The 13802-nt window shown below is 66.0% G+C and overlaps 5 protein-coding genes across 5 annotated transcripts; 3 read left to right on the forward strand and 2 right to left on the reverse strand.

The window, feature by feature from the left end:
- Positions 1 to 45: 45 nt before the first annotated feature.
- On the reverse strand, positions 46 to 2500 carry HETIRDRAFT_390036 (uncharacterized protein; the record flags this gene model as incomplete). The annotated part of the gene is made up of 11 exons (XM_009553643.1): positions 46 to 178; positions 233 to 244; positions 310 to 774; positions 834 to 1005; positions 1064 to 1444; positions 1495 to 1881; positions 1938 to 2034; positions 2087 to 2171; positions 2228 to 2323; positions 2375 to 2423; positions 2471 to 2500. The coding sequence occupies 11 exons, from the start codon at positions 2498 to 2500 to the stop codon at positions 126 to 128; spliced, it is 1827 nt and encodes a 608-aa protein (XP_009551938.1). The 3' UTR covers positions 46 to 125.
- Positions 2501 to 2718: 218 nt separating this feature from the next.
- On the forward strand, positions 2719 to 4700 carry HETIRDRAFT_436723 (uncharacterized protein; the record flags this gene model as incomplete). The annotated part of the gene is made up of 7 exons (XM_009553644.1): positions 2719 to 2768; positions 2824 to 2868; positions 2955 to 3421; positions 3489 to 3658; positions 3727 to 4216; positions 4273 to 4456; positions 4541 to 4700. The coding sequence occupies 7 exons, from the start codon at positions 2719 to 2721 to the stop codon at positions 4698 to 4700; spliced, it is 1566 nt and encodes a 521-aa protein (XP_009551939.1).
- A 659-nt stretch (positions 4701 to 5359) lies between these two features.
- Positions 5360 to 7504, forward strand: HETIRDRAFT_390042 (uncharacterized protein; the record flags this gene model as incomplete). Its single annotated transcript, XM_009553645.1, has 9 exons — positions 5360 to 5391; positions 5461 to 5534; positions 5629 to 5744; positions 5831 to 5990; positions 6070 to 6504; positions 6574 to 6664; positions 6764 to 6925; positions 7043 to 7144; positions 7259 to 7504. 9 exons carry the CDS (start codon positions 5360 to 5362, stop codon positions 7293 to 7295), a joined length of 1209 nt encoding a protein of 402 aa, XP_009551940.1. The 3' UTR covers positions 7296 to 7504.
- A 372-nt stretch (positions 7505 to 7876) lies between these two features.
- Positions 7877 to 9361, forward strand: HETIRDRAFT_119078 (uncharacterized protein; the record flags this gene model as incomplete). Its single annotated transcript, XM_009553646.1, has 1 exon — positions 7877 to 9361. The coding sequence occupies one exon, from the start codon at positions 7877 to 7879 to the stop codon at positions 9359 to 9361; it is 1485 nt and encodes a 494-aa protein (XP_009551941.1).
- A 625-nt stretch (positions 9362 to 9986) lies between these two features.
- chd3 (choline dehydrogenase 3) lies at positions 9987 to 13649 on the reverse strand (the record flags this gene model as incomplete). Its single annotated transcript, XM_009553647.1, has 23 exons — positions 9987 to 10190; positions 10282 to 10308; positions 10388 to 10525; positions 10632 to 10664; positions 10742 to 10792; positions 10864 to 10938; positions 11011 to 11077; positions 11151 to 11224; positions 11294 to 11529; positions 11587 to 11665; positions 11727 to 11869; positions 11954 to 12144; positions 12202 to 12270; positions 12335 to 12346; positions 12405 to 12443; positions 12499 to 12557; positions 12626 to 12699; positions 13081 to 13124; positions 13184 to 13245; positions 13313 to 13412; positions 13472 to 13479; positions 13542 to 13580; positions 13631 to 13649. 23 exons carry the CDS (start codon positions 13647 to 13649, stop codon positions 10162 to 10164), a joined length of 1668 nt encoding a protein of 555 aa, XP_009551942.1. The 3' UTR covers positions 9987 to 10161.
- Positions 13650 to 13802: the final 153 nt, after the last annotated feature.

The following is a 13802-nucleotide window of genomic DNA, read 5'->3' on the forward strand; positions in this document are numbered from 1 at the left end:
CGCAAGGCTTGTGGACTGCAGAGCAACATGTAACCTCGGGAGCGTAGATCTCATCGAGCCGGGTATATTCTTGACAAGTAGTAATGACAACAACAGTAACGAAAGCAGACGTGCCATCTGTTCGTCTAATAGAAACTCCTGATCTGAGCCTCGACCTCCTCGGGGGACATCTTGATGTCTGCAATTCAACTATCAGTGTGTGGAACGCCCAGTGCCAGTAAATGCGACGCACACTTCGAGGGATCTGCAGGTGCGCGCCGAGCGGCAGACGTGAGACGCGATCAACGAAGAGCGGCAAGATAAACGCACTCTTGCTGAACTCCTTCTCCCTGTTCTTCTGCGTGAACCGCTGGAGACTCGGCACGACGAGCTTCACCACCTCGTCCGCCAACAGCCCGCGATCGCCCTCCTCGTCCTCAAGCACCCTCGCCATCCGATGGCGCTCCTTGACCTCCTCGAACAAATCAAAGAACCGCGTAAACTTCTCCTTCGTCGCGGCCCGGCTCGCGCCGGCCTTCTCCTTGTCGTCTGCGAGCGCCTGCATGAGCGGCGAGAAGTTCGAGTCGAAGTAGCCCGCCTTGGCGGTGCGGAAGTTCGAGTTGACGAGGTCCTGCGTCGGGCGCGGGAGGAGCGCGCGCAGCGGCTTGCGCGGGTCGAGGATCTGCGCGCGGAAGTAGGAGACGTTGTTGAGGAGGAAGACGGAGCCGAAGGCGGGCCGCTTCTGCATCCGCGAGAGCGTCGCGAGCGAGTTGATCAGCGTCGACACGACGTCGACTGCGCGGCGGTGAGCGTGGCGCCGCGGCACGAAAGGGAGACGGAAGGGAGGGACGCACAGATGTAATGCTCCAGGAAGATGCGCTCGGTCAGCGGCTCGGTGGACTTCGGGCCCTTGTTCGCCGCCATCCGCATGCCGTCGCCCATGCGCCAGTTGCCGTCCCCGAGCGTCGCGAGGGCCGACCCGACGGCATCCTGCACCTCCAGTATCTGCTCGAGATAGCGGATCGTCTAGAACCGCGTGAGCCGCGTGAGCACCCAGACGCGCATCCCGTGCGTGCAGGCTCACCGATACCGTGAAATCCGCGAGCCCGGTGCCGAGCTCGCCGCCCTTGCCGAGGGCCGTGACCTTGAGGTCTGCGAGGAACTCGGGGAAGCTGCGGAGGCACACGCCCCGGAGCGCGTGCAGGCCGTCCTTGAGCTCGTTCTCCTTGCGCTCGCCGCGGCGCGTGATGAGGTCGTCCCACCGGGACTGCTGCGTGGAGAGCGAGGAGTAGGCGGAGAGCGCGAGGAAGGTGTATTTGTGGAGGGAGCGCTTGATGAGCGAGGACAGCGAGGACAGCGTGGAGTTGAAGAGCGAGATGAGCGGGAGCAGGAGCGTGCTGAAGGTCGTCGATATCAGCGTTTGGCCCGACAGCGGGGCCAGCTCTACCAGCAAGCCGTACTCCTCCTGCAAGGAACGTCAGGCAGAACGCATGGGGACCACGAGCGGGACGTTACCTCCACGACGTTCAGCAGATTCCCGACCCACTTGCCGAGCTCCCTGCCAGCCTCTACGCCCTCGATCGTCTCCGCGCGCTCGACGACCCTTCGGCCATGGAGCTCCAAGCACTTCTTCGCCCAGTTCCCGCGCATGTCCGCGTATCCGCGCTGGGCCTCCTTCAGGGTCGCCAGGATCGCGGGCGCGGCCTGGTGCGAGGGGTGCGTCGTCGGGAGCGGGAGGCTGCGGAGGAAGGCGACGAGCGGCTGGAGGGTGGCGAGGAGGGGCTGGGGGAAGGGGATGAGCTCAAAGTCGGAGCCTGCGGGGGGAGAGCCCGAGGAGCCTTCGGCGACGAGTTTTGTGAAGAGCTGCGCGAGCTTCTTGGCGCCGGTGTCGACTAGACGGGCCTGAGGGATGGGTAGTGGTGGGTACATGGTGGAGAGGGCACAGAAACGAAGCGTACTGTCTCGCGCGAGTCACGGTCAGAGGACTTGAACGCGATGCTCGCGTTCAGGCGCTCGAGAGCGTCTTGGTAGACCGACAGTTGCTCTGGCTGGGGGCTGTGTGGTCCGGTTTGGAGAGGCCAGTCATGCAGAGACCAGGGTCGCTCACCCGCGCAGAATCAAGGCCTCCTCTGCGGCGATGCCTTCCTGATTGCCCGCGACTTCATAAATCTTCTGCAGCGCGCTCTCGATATCTATCCGACGTTCCTCAAAATCTCGCGGACTCTGGCTGCGACGACGCGACACTCACTGTTGCTGCGCTTGGTCAAGGTCTGGGTGGAGTTGTAGAGGGGGAGGATGGACTTTTCGAGCTTGACGAGGCGGCTGTCAAAGCTCGTCAAGATCGCTAGAGGCACGATCCCGTGAATCCGAGGTGCGTGTCATGGGGAGGACGCACAGGTCATGCGCTGCGATATCTGGCGCGTCTTGTTCAGGTTCTGCTCCAGCTGCGCGGGCGTCAGCGGCGTCGTGTGCGCGGGGGCATTGAGCGCACCAGTTCGATCTCTGCCGTCTCGTCGTCCATCCTGCGAGGTGCGGGTATCTGCGATATGGGTGAGATGGGCACGTCCACGGCGTGGTAGACACGGCCTCACATGTTATTTTCCGCCGTGCTGTATGTTTTCGGGCTGGAGGCAAGTGGGAGCGGGAGGGAGCGTCTTCGGAGATCGCCGACACGCTGATTCATTCGCGTCCACCGTCTCCCTCGTCCTCGCCACTCGTCCCATCGCCAACGCGTCCGCCATGTCTCCAGGAGAGTCGCAGGACATCGAGTCTGCAACGACCAACATCCAGTGCGATCGCCCCTCGCACGCCCGCTTCGTGGTCTCTGACATGTCTAGTCTACAGGTCCCAGCCGGACAACAAAACGCGACGCTATGATCGTCAGCTGCGGTGCGTGCCCGCCCGCCCTCCCCGTCCCCGTCCCCGCCCCCGCCATCGCCCCCTCGCCCAACTACCACTGACCCCGGCGGCGGCAGATTATGGGCGGCGACCGGCCAGGCCGCGCTCGAGTCCTCGCGCATCCTGGTCCTCTCCGCCTCCGCCACCGCCACCTCCATCCTCAAGAACCTCGTCCTGCCGGGCATCGGCCACTTCACCATCCTCGACCCCCACACCGCGACCCCCGCCGACGCGGGCGTCAACTTCTTCCTCGACGGCCACGCCAGCGTCGGCAGGCCCCGCGCGGAGGAGGCCGTCCGCCTCCTCGCGGAGCTCAACGACGGCGTCGAGGGCCGCGCCCGCGTCGCCGACCCCGCGGACGTCCTGAACAACGACCCCGCCTTCTTCTCCGCGTTCTCGCTCGTGATCGCGCACAACCTCCGCGCGGACGCCCTCGCGCGCCTCGCGGCGCTGCTGTGGGCGGACCCCGCGCGCGCGCCGCTCGTCGTCGTGCGCTCCGCGGGCTTCCTGGCCGAGTTCTACATCCAGTACCACGAGCACGACGGTGCGCGCGTTTTCGTGAGCCCCGCTGTCGTCGATCGGGCCCCGCGGCTGACGCGCGCCGTGTGCAGTCATCGAGAGCCACGCGGAGACCGCGCCGTCGCTGCGCATCGACAAGCCGTTCCCCGAGCTCCTCGAGTACGCCACGTCCCTCGACTTTGACGGCATGGACCCGACCGACCACGGACACATCCCCTACGTCGTCATCCTCGTCCGCGCGCTCGACGCCTGGAAGAAATCCGTGAGCACACGCACCCCTCTCCATCACCCCGTCGTCGCCACCGACGCCCGCGCTCTGTCCCTACGCAGCACGACGGCCTGCCGCCCCAGTCCTCCGCCGAGAAGCAAGCCTTCAAGCGCTCCGTGCTCGCCATGAAAACCAAGCCCGACGAAGAAAACTTTGACGAGGCCGCCGCGCAGGCCTACCGCGCCTGGACCGAAACGACCGTGCCCGCCGACACCGCCGCGCTGCTGCGCGCGCCCGGGCTCGCGGCGCTCACGCCCGCCGCGCCCGTCTTCCAGCACCTCCTCAGCGCGCTGCGCCAGTTCGCGCTGCAGCCGCCGCACGTGCTCCCGCTCGCCGCGGCGCTCCCCGACATGAAGGCCGACACCGCGGGCTACGTGCGCCTCCAGCGCCTCTACAAGGCCCGCGCGGAGCACGAGCGCGCCGTGTTTCGCGGCCTCGTGCAGATCCCGGTCGACGACGCGCTCGTCGAGCGCTTCGTCCGCAACGCGCACGCGCTCAGGGCGCTCCGCGGCCGCAGGTGGGGCGAGCTCGACCGAGACCCCGTCGCGCTCGGTAGCTGTCCCCTTCATCTCGCGCGCGCGCGGGGTCGCTGATGATCGATGCAACAGCGAACGCCGCGGCCGCGTCGCCGCGCGAGACCGCGACGCACATCGCGCTGTCCGCGCTCGAGGCGCACACGGCGGCGCAGCCCGACGCGCCGCCCACGGTCGAGGCGCTCCGCGCGCACGCGCTCGCGATCGCGGGCGACGTCGCGCTGCCGCCGAAAGAGCTCGAGGACGCGCTCGGCGAGATGTGAGCCCCCCGTCCCGCGTCCCGTGCCTCGCCGTCCGCTCTTTTACTGACTGTGTGCGCGTGTGTGCGTGGGTGGACCGGCAGCGCGCGCGCGCCGACGGCGGACCTGCCGAACGTCGCTGCGTTCGTGGGCGGGCTCGTCGCGCAGGAGGCGATCAAGATGGTCACGAAGCAGTACGTGCCGATCAACGGGTACTGCGTCGTGGACCTCGTCGATACCTGGACGGGGGTCATCGGCCCCTGAAGCGCCGAAGGAGGGCGTGGGACGTGCGCACTGCGTAGCACGAACGAAGCGTGTATGATACTACTGGGCGGGGGAAGTGTGTTCGAATAGAGTCGGTGGGGCGGATAGCCCCGTCGTGTCAATCATGGCTTGCGTGCGCGTCGCTCAGCGCGTTGAGTTTCTACATCGGCACGAAGGCGGGTACAGAGTATCTACACGGAACCGGGGGCTGTTCGCCTGCGCCGCCGTACACTCTCGCAGCCTGTCAACGGGGGTCCATACCAGATGCGTAAGGGCCGTGATGGGCAACGCGGCAGGGAGGCGATGTGCGGTGAGGAGGTCGGGATCTGGTCGACGCCGTGTGAGGAGTGTAGTATGCGACACCGCAGCGATCGTGGCGCACGCCCAGACACGCACCGCCGCCCCAGCCCTGTGACGACGTGGATGGGCAGCGAGGACCGTGCGCCGTGGTGGTGCGGTGACGGTGCGGGCTGCGGGGGCGGGAGCATTTCTGGCGCCGCCGTCTGCCGCGCGGGCGTGACTGGGATGGACGTGACCCGGGTCACAGAGCGTGGCAGGCACTCCAGCCCCGTCCCCTCCTCCTCCTCCTCCTCCTCGTCGTCGTCGTCGTCGTCGTCGTCGTCGTCCTCCCCCGCTCGATGCAGCGCACACACTCCAACATGCTCTTCGCAAACTTCAACCAGGACTTCACGTGCGTCCCCGCCCCGCCTCCCGCCTCCCGCATGTCGCTGCACCCGCGCTGACCCCGCTGCCCCGCCAGCTGCATCTCCGTCGGCACGCGCAAGGGCTACAGCATCACAAACTGCGACCCCTTCGGCCGCGTCTACACGATGAGTGCGTCCGCGTCCGCGTCCGCGCCCCTCCCCTCCCCTCTCGTCCTGTCCTGTCCTGCACCGCGGCCGCGCTGACCACCAAGCCCCGCCCGCAGACGACGGCGCGCGCGGCATCGTCGAGATGCTCTTCTGCACGTCGCTCATCGCCCTCGTGGGCGCCGCCGACCAGCCCTCGTCCAGCCCGCGCAAGCTCCAGATCGTCAACACAAAAGTACGCCCCCACGCTCCCTCTCCCCACCGCCCCCTCCTCGTGTGCGCGGCTGATCCCTGCCCGCCCGCGCGCCCGCGCGCCCGCAGCGCCAGTCCATGATCTGCGAGCTCCTCTTCCCCTCCTCCATCCTCGCCGTCAAGCTCAACCGCAAGACCCTCGTCATCGTCCTCGAGAACGAGATATACATATACGACATCTCCAACATGCGCCTCCAGCACGTCATCGAGACAACCCCCAACCCAGAAGGTGCGCACTCCTTCCCTTTCCCGCGCATCCGCACTCGCTCACCTCAGCCGTGCCCGCACGCACGCCGCGCGCATTCCAGCCATCGTCGCGCTCTCCCCCTCCGCCGACAACTCCTACCTCGCCTACCCCTCCCCGCTCCCAACCCCCTCCCCCCTCTCCACGCACCCCTCCCCACCCCCCGCCTCGCCCCCACCCACCCAGCCCACCGGCGACGTCCTCCTCTTCTCCACGAAATCCCTCACCGTCACCCAGCTCATCCGCGCGCACAAGGCCCCGCTCTCCGCGCTCGCCCTCAACGCCACCGGCACCCTCCTCGCGACCGCGTCCGAGAAGGGCACCGTCATCCGCGTCTGGGGCGTCCCCGCCGCCGAGAAGCTGTTCCAGTTCCGCCGCGGGACGCGCGAGGCGAGGATCTATTCGATGAGCTTTAATGCGGTCGCGAGCTTGTTGGCGGTGAGCAGCGCGCATGATACGGTGCATATATTTAAGCTCGGGGCGGGCGGGCAGCGCGCCGGTGGGGGCGCGGGTGCGGGTGCGGGTGCGGGTGCGGGTGGGAGTGGGGCGCGGGAGGAGGCGAGTCCAGAGGGGAGCGTCGAGAGCAGGGACGACGGCGGGTACGACGCGTTTATCGACGGAAAGAAGAAATCCAGCGGCGGCGGCGGCGGTGGCGTCTCGTGAGTCTCGTCTCGTCTCGATCGCGCCGTCGCTCGCTCACTCGCTCTCTCTCTCGCACGCACCGCACCGCACCGCACCGCACCGCTCGCCACGCGCAGCTCGAGCCTGCGCCGGCGCTCGCTGCACCTGACGAAGAACCTGACCGCGTCCGTCGGCGGCTACCTCCCGAACACGCTCACCGAGATCTGGGAGCCCGCGCGCGACTTTGCGTTCCTGAAGCTCCCGACGAGCGGCGCGCGCTGCATCGTCGCGCTCAGCGGGTGCGTGCCCCCCCACTCTTCTCCCCCTCTGCTCTCTCTTTCCTTGCGCGCGTGTGTGCGTGCGTGCGTGGTGGACGGGCGCTGACGGTCATTTGGTCGCGGTCGCGGTCGCGGCAGGACGGTGCCGCAGGTGATGGTCGTCTCGTCCGAGGGATACTTCTACTCGTACAGCATCGACCTCGAGAACGGCGGCGAGTGCGCGCTCACGAAACAGTACTCGTGCGTGTCGTCCCCTTCCTTCCGCCCCCTCCGCCCTCCTCTTGACCGCGCGCGACGCATTGACCGCCGTGTGTGTGTGTGTGTTTTTTTTTTTTTTTTGGGCGCGTCGGGCAGGCTGCTGGACTCGGGCGACGAGGCGCGGAACGAGTGAGGCGCGGCGCTTGCGTGCGGGCGTGCGGGCGTGCGCACGGACGAGCGCGGTGCGTCTGCGGTCGGTGCGTCGCGCGTGGATGGCGGGGCGCGCGGGGGCGCGCGGCCTGGTCTCCGTTGCTGGCCGTGCGCGGACGCGGTGTTGTGCATGTAGCTCGTGCTTGTGTGGTATACGATGTCTGGTATCTGGGATTTGGTGTTCCTTTGTCCGATGTGCTGTGTGCTGTGTGCTGTGTGCTGTGTGATGTGTGATGTGTCTGCGGTCTGTGGTCTGGCCACACTCGCCGCTCGCGGGCGAGTCCCGCTGTACGCGTGATCTGTCGGCGTCGGCGTCGGCGTCGGCGTCGTGGTGCACGCCGCGGACGTCTGGAACTAATATAATATGATATGACATACCGCTGCTGTGTGGGGGAGCATGTGATTGCGGGTGTGGGGCACGTGGCCCGGGACCACCCCCTGGCCCTCGCCCCACACTTTCGCTCGCTGGTGCAGCCGTGGTCCTCACCCATCCGTCCACCGCCCACGACCCGACGCACACCGTCGTCCCCGTCCTCGTCCTCGCCCCCGTCTCCGTCCCGCACTATGGCCGCCTTCTCCTGGTCAGACTCCGTCCGCGCCCTCCTCTCGCCCTGCCTCGCCTGCATCCGCCCACCGCACCCGCACCCGCGCCCGCACCCACACTCGCACTCACACCCGCACGACCTCGAGGGCCTCCTCGCGGACGCAGCCAGCTCCTCCGCCTCCGCCTCAACATCTCTTTACGCGGATGCAGACGCAGACGCAGACGCGGACGCGGACACAATGTCGCTCCACTCGCACCTCGGCGCGCGGAAGAAGAAGAAACAGAGGAAAGCGCACGGGAGGCGCATCAGGCTCTTCGGCTGGGACCTCTTCGGCAGGCCGCCGATATACCTCCCCGACGACGAGCACGAGCACGAGCACGAACACGACGAACACGAACACGACGTGGACGACAGGGAAGAGCAGCGCAGGAGCCACAGGCGGCGCGCGACGCTCTCCTCGTCGACGCTCGACTCGGACGCCGCGCCGCTCGACCCGTCCGCGATCGAGGCGCGCCTCGGCGAGCACGCGCGCGAGGCCGCGCGGCGCAGGCGCGAGCAGGAGGAGCACGAGGAACGGGAGCGGGGGGTGCGCGAGGAGCGGGAGGCGCGGAGGGCGGAGAGGAGGGAGCGGAGGGCGGCGAGGCGCGCGGCGCGGGAGGGCGCGGGGGGCGGTGGGGCCGGGTTGGAGGGCGTGGGTGCGTTTGAAGGGTTTCAGGGGAGCGGGGGCGATGCGTTCGACCGCGCGCGCGCGGGCTCGGTGTCGCGCTCCAACTCGCACTCCAACTCGCATTCCAACTCACACTCACACTCAAACTCACACTCGCACTCGCACTCGCACTCGCACTCACATCCAACCCCAAACCCCGAAGCACCCGACGCCGACGCCGACGACGACGCCAACGCCGACTTCGACGCGCGCGCGTACACGCGGCGCGCCCCCGCTGGCCCCCTGAGCCCCGACGGCACGGGCACCGGTGGCACAGGCGGCACGGGCTCCTCCTCCGCCTCCTCCGCCTCGCGCACCGGCGCCGCGCCGCGACACTATAACCACCACTACCTCTCCCAGCCGCAGCCTCACCCACAGCCGCACCCCGATCCACAACTCGCCGCCCCCGCGCCTGCACCAGCGCGCGCCCACAGGCCCTCAAGACCCTCCAAGTCCTCCAAGTCCTCCTCCTCCAAAAAATCAACCGCCTCGTCCACTTCCGCGTCCGCGTCGGCGTCCGCGTCGGCGCCCCAGTCCCCGAGCCTCGCCTCCCCCGTCGCATCGCACTTCCCCGCCCTCGGCGTTGGCCTCGTCCTCGAGGGAGACGAGGAGCCCGCGTTCGAGGGGTTCCCGAACGACATGACGGGCTTTCCTAGCGCTCGTATCGGTGGAGGCGGGGCCGGCGCGGGTGGGCGCGGGTTTCCGAGCGTTGGGTTTGGCGCGGGAGGGGGAAGAGGCGGGGGCGGGGGCGGGGCGAAGAGGGATGGGGGGGCGTTTTTGGCGAATCGGGGGGATTGATGGGTGGGGTGGGGAGAGGACGGGGCGAGGGTGAGTGTTGGTGGTGATGATGACGATGATGGTGACGATGGCGGTGGTGGTCGATAGTGACGGCGTGCTGGGGTGCATCCCGCCCCCTGCCGCCGCTGCTCTTTCTCTCCCCTTCTGTCTTTCTTTCTCTCTTTTGCGTACGGTCTCGCGCTCGCCTGGGATCTCTATACAATCTATCTATCTATCTACTACTAGTAGTAGTAGTAGCACGCAAGTCAGCACCGTGTTCGGCCACTAGCCGCGCGGTATATACCCCCCCTGCCTCCCCTCCGTTCGTCTCGCGCGCCGTTTCTAATCTCTCTGACCTGTTATCTTCGTCTTCGTCGTCGTCGTCGTCGTTGTTGAGATCACGTATGCAAGCCTATCCACGCGACTCTGGATTCATCGTAGACTTATCGTAACACCCTATGTTATGCATGCCCCGCCCTTGTCGCGCGCTCCCAGCGTGTACCTACTGTACTACCCGGGCGTCCCCCGGTTCAGTCCACAAGTGCCGACGCTGCTTACACGCGTTAAACGCTCGACGCTCGACGTCGTGGGCTTGGCTGCACGACAACCACCGCCGATCGAGTCCCACGGCTGCCTCGCCTCGCGCAAAGTGCCATATTTCGGCGATCGCGTGCTATGAGATTGCAGGGTGCGAAGCGGGTACATACTACAGACGTGGTTATTTTCCCTAAAAGTACATTTCCAGATGCTCGAGGCACGCGCAGGCGTCCTATTCAGGGACGACAGAGGCGAAAGCGACGACAGGTTTGCGTCGCGCGCGGTCAGAGCGCGCCTTTGATGAGGTCGGCCGCTGTCGTGCACAACGAAAAAAAAAGATGGCCAGGCAGGCAGTCAGTCAGTCAACGTGTGCCCATAAGCGAGCGAGCGCGCTCGAGACGCACCTTGTTCCGCCAGCGCGTACACCACGGCTACACGCACACGCACACACAAGACACACCATCAGCGGACATTCGACGACGGCAGCGCACGCAGGGAGGGAGGGCGTACATTGTGTGTGCGCGGCGAACAGGAGCGGGACGACGGAGAGGTCGACGACGCGGAGGTTCGCGGTGCCGTACACCCGCAGCTGGGGGTCGACGACGCCGCCCTTCTCGCGGGGGAGCATCGACGCTGTGCCCGCGGTGTCTGGGCGCCGCGGCGGGAGCGACGGGGGCGACGAGACGCAATTGCGGAGGGGGCATGTCAGCGGCGCGTGGATGTGGGGGGAGAGGGCGGGCGTGGGGGTGCTCACGGAATGTGGTGGACATGTGTTTCTTGAGCCAGGCTGCGACGCGGCGGGTGGTGGTGGGTCAGCGTCGGTACCAAGTCAGGAGGGGACGTGGGGCTGGCGGGACGGCTTACCGCGGATATCGTCGTCGGTCTTCACGTTCGGCCCCGGGTTGACTTCGTCGACTGCGCGAGGGAAAAAGACGATAAGAAAAAGGCGGGTCTGAGCTCGACGTCGATGCCGGCGCGGGACGCACCGAGCAGCTCCTTGAAGGGCGAGAAGTTCCGGAGCGAGCGCACAAACTTGATCGTCTCCACGAACGTCTCGAGGTCTGTCGCAGAGCCGCATCCGCATCAGTGTCAACACACTCGCGGCGGCGTATCGCTCGTCCCAGACCACGCACCGATCTCCTCGTCAAAGTACTTCGGGTCGATCGCAGGCTGCGCATGCGGGTCTGCCGAGGCGATGTGCTGCAAAACAAGCAAAAAAGGCGTCTCGGCGGGCGTGTCCGGTTAGATATGATGCAGGCGAGGAAGTGCTCACGGTGGACCCCCGCGACCACTGGTGGTTCATCGAGAGGTAGTACGAAAAGTACTTCTTACCCTCCGCCGGCGGATCTATTACCAACGCACGAGTCAGCCCGCCGTTGCACACAGTAAACAGCACGACGCGACGCGAACACGCACTCGGGAACGACGAGAACCCCGCGAACGGCAGCAGCTCGCACCCGGGCGCGAGCCCGTCCAGGCGGCCGACCATGATATCGTACTGCTCGCGCAGGCCAACGGGGTACGCGTCGCGCTTGGCCGCGTACTTTTCTTTGTGCGCGTCGTGCAGCGCCTTGCCGCGCGGGGAGAGCCACTCGAGGGGCGCGAAGACGAAGCCGAGGTGCGCGGTCGTGAAGAAGCCCTCGCCCTTGGCGCTGGTGGGGGATCAGCAAAATGGGAGCGGAAGGGAGGAGGAGGGGACGGCGACGTACTATGCCTCGAGCTCCTTGGCCGCGCGCGTGGGATCGCGCAGGACATCAAACGTCTCGTACGGAAGGTCGTCGCGGAACTCTGGTGCGCGGTCGTCAGGCGCAGCACCACCAATACGAGGAGAGAAGCAAAAGGGACGCACGGAAGGAGGTGGCGACGAAGCTGTGCTCCTGCATGTTCTCACCGACGGCAGGTAAGTCCAGCGCGACCGTAATCCCGTGCTTCTCGAGGATCTCCCTGTTGCCGATCCCAGACAGCTCGAGCAGCTGCGGCGTCTTGATTGAGCTTCCAACAACACCAAAAAAACACCATCCGCGTCTCAGTCGGGGCGTTCTATCGGGCTAGGCGAAGAGGAACAAGGCGACGTACCCGGCGGACAGGATGACCTCCTTGCCGGCGTGCACGGCGTGCACGGTGCCGGTGTCGCCCTTAAGCGTGAACTGCACGCCGGTGGCGCTCAGCGCCGTGCCCGTGCCCGCGCTTTCCGTGAGCACCTTCGTGACCGTCGCCTCGAGGAGCAGCGAGAGGTTCGGGCGCGCCGCGTTGGGCAGATAGTAGCCCTGCACACAGCGTTCAGCACGTGGGGACGATCATCAAAACCGAACATGCAGACGCACCGTCGTGGCGTACGAGCGCGTGAACCCCTTCGGGTCGACGGTGATCGGGAAGGGGTACCATCCTCGCGGCTATGCGGGATGTGGGGTTCGTCAGCACGGGATTGCAGATGGACCGCGGAGCGCAGACACTCACGTCGCCGTTGAGCTACAGCGTCCGGATGAGCGAGGACATCATTATGGAAAGAAGGCATGGTCGGACTCACGGGTGCCGGAGCGAGCGGGATCCCCGCCGCTTGTAGCGTCTGGAAGTACCCACTCGTAAGACGCGCGGCCCGACGAGCGTCCGGAGCGACTCACCTGTGCGGACTGCAAATCGGCCGGGGTAACACGAGGCGGGACGATCAACTTGATCGGGCCTTAGCACGTCCAGATCAATCAGTGCCCCGTCAGAAGCCACTGCACCCGTGAGAGTGTGTCCGCTCACCCTCAGTCCCAAGCTCCCAGGTCGCGAGGTCCAGTCCCTGTTCCTTGATCTGCGCCTCCGAGGGCCGTATGAACCTGTAAAGAAACGGAAAGAAGTCCAATCAGTCCGCGACGCGCGCGGGAGCGCCCATTAAGAAAGACAGACGACCCACCCCTCAGCTTTGGCGGCGTATTTTTGGAAGTTGGCCCAGTTCCACCCGGGGTTTCCCAGTTTCTCGAAATCTGGCAATTGCCGTCGGAGCGTCAGCGCGGGTGCTCAGGTGAAGAGCACGGAGAAGGGAGAGACGTGCCGTCAATCTCCTGCTTGGGGGGCTTGCAGTATGCGAAGAAGTTGATCGCGGAGCTCCCGCCCAACGTGCGGCCGCTGCCCAGACGAACGGCCGCCGCGTCAGCAGATCCCTCTTGCGGCGGTGAAGACGAAAAAGCTGCCGCGGGCGGGCGGGCGCAAACACTTACCGTGGCCAGAAGAACTGCGTCCCGTCGCTTTTCTCTTGGGGAACCTGCACGGTCACGGTCAAGATCGGACGCGAGCGGACGAGTAAAGGATGAGGAAGCTCACGGTGCGGAAGAACCAGTCGTACTGCTCCTGGCCGAACTGGGCGGCGAAGGACGCGAGGCGGACTGCGACGCGCGCGGGGTGCGAGTGAGCAGGGTGGGAGCGGACGGAGAAGGGGAGGGCAGTACGTACGGAGCAGGTTGTCGTCTAGGTTGGCAGGGCCGGCTTCGATGACGAGGACAGATGTGTTGGGGTCCTCGGACAGCCTGGTGGCGAGCACAAGGCCCGCTGTCTAAGAACAAGTCAATCGTACCTCTCCCTGTGTATCCGATCTCGATCGATTCAACTTACTCCTCCACCTGTAGGAAGATAACCTTGTTTCAATGCCCAATCGCTAAGCGATCTACTGGAATATGCTCACCGACGATAACATAATCAAATTTCTTGTTCGCGACGTCTCCTGTAGATTGCATGAGCAAGGGGATGAAGTGATATTGGGAAAGCCCATACCAGCTTTGACAAACGGCATGATTGGCGAGTGGATGTGGATGAGTAGCGGGAGACAGAGCGGATGCGGTGTAAGGCTACAGGGTAGGTGCTGATATAGAGACTCGGCCTTTACTAGTGTTTGTAGATTGATGTGGGCTCAGGCGGTCGGGTATGATGCAGTGGAAGCGATGGA

Source organism: Heterobasidion irregulare (assembly GCF_000320585.1).
Source record: "Heterobasidion irregulare TC 32-1 unplaced genomic scaffold scaffold_12, whole genome shotgun sequence".
Taxonomy (NCBI): domain Eukaryota; kingdom Fungi; phylum Basidiomycota; class Agaricomycetes; order Russulales; family Bondarzewiaceae; genus Heterobasidion; species Heterobasidion irregulare.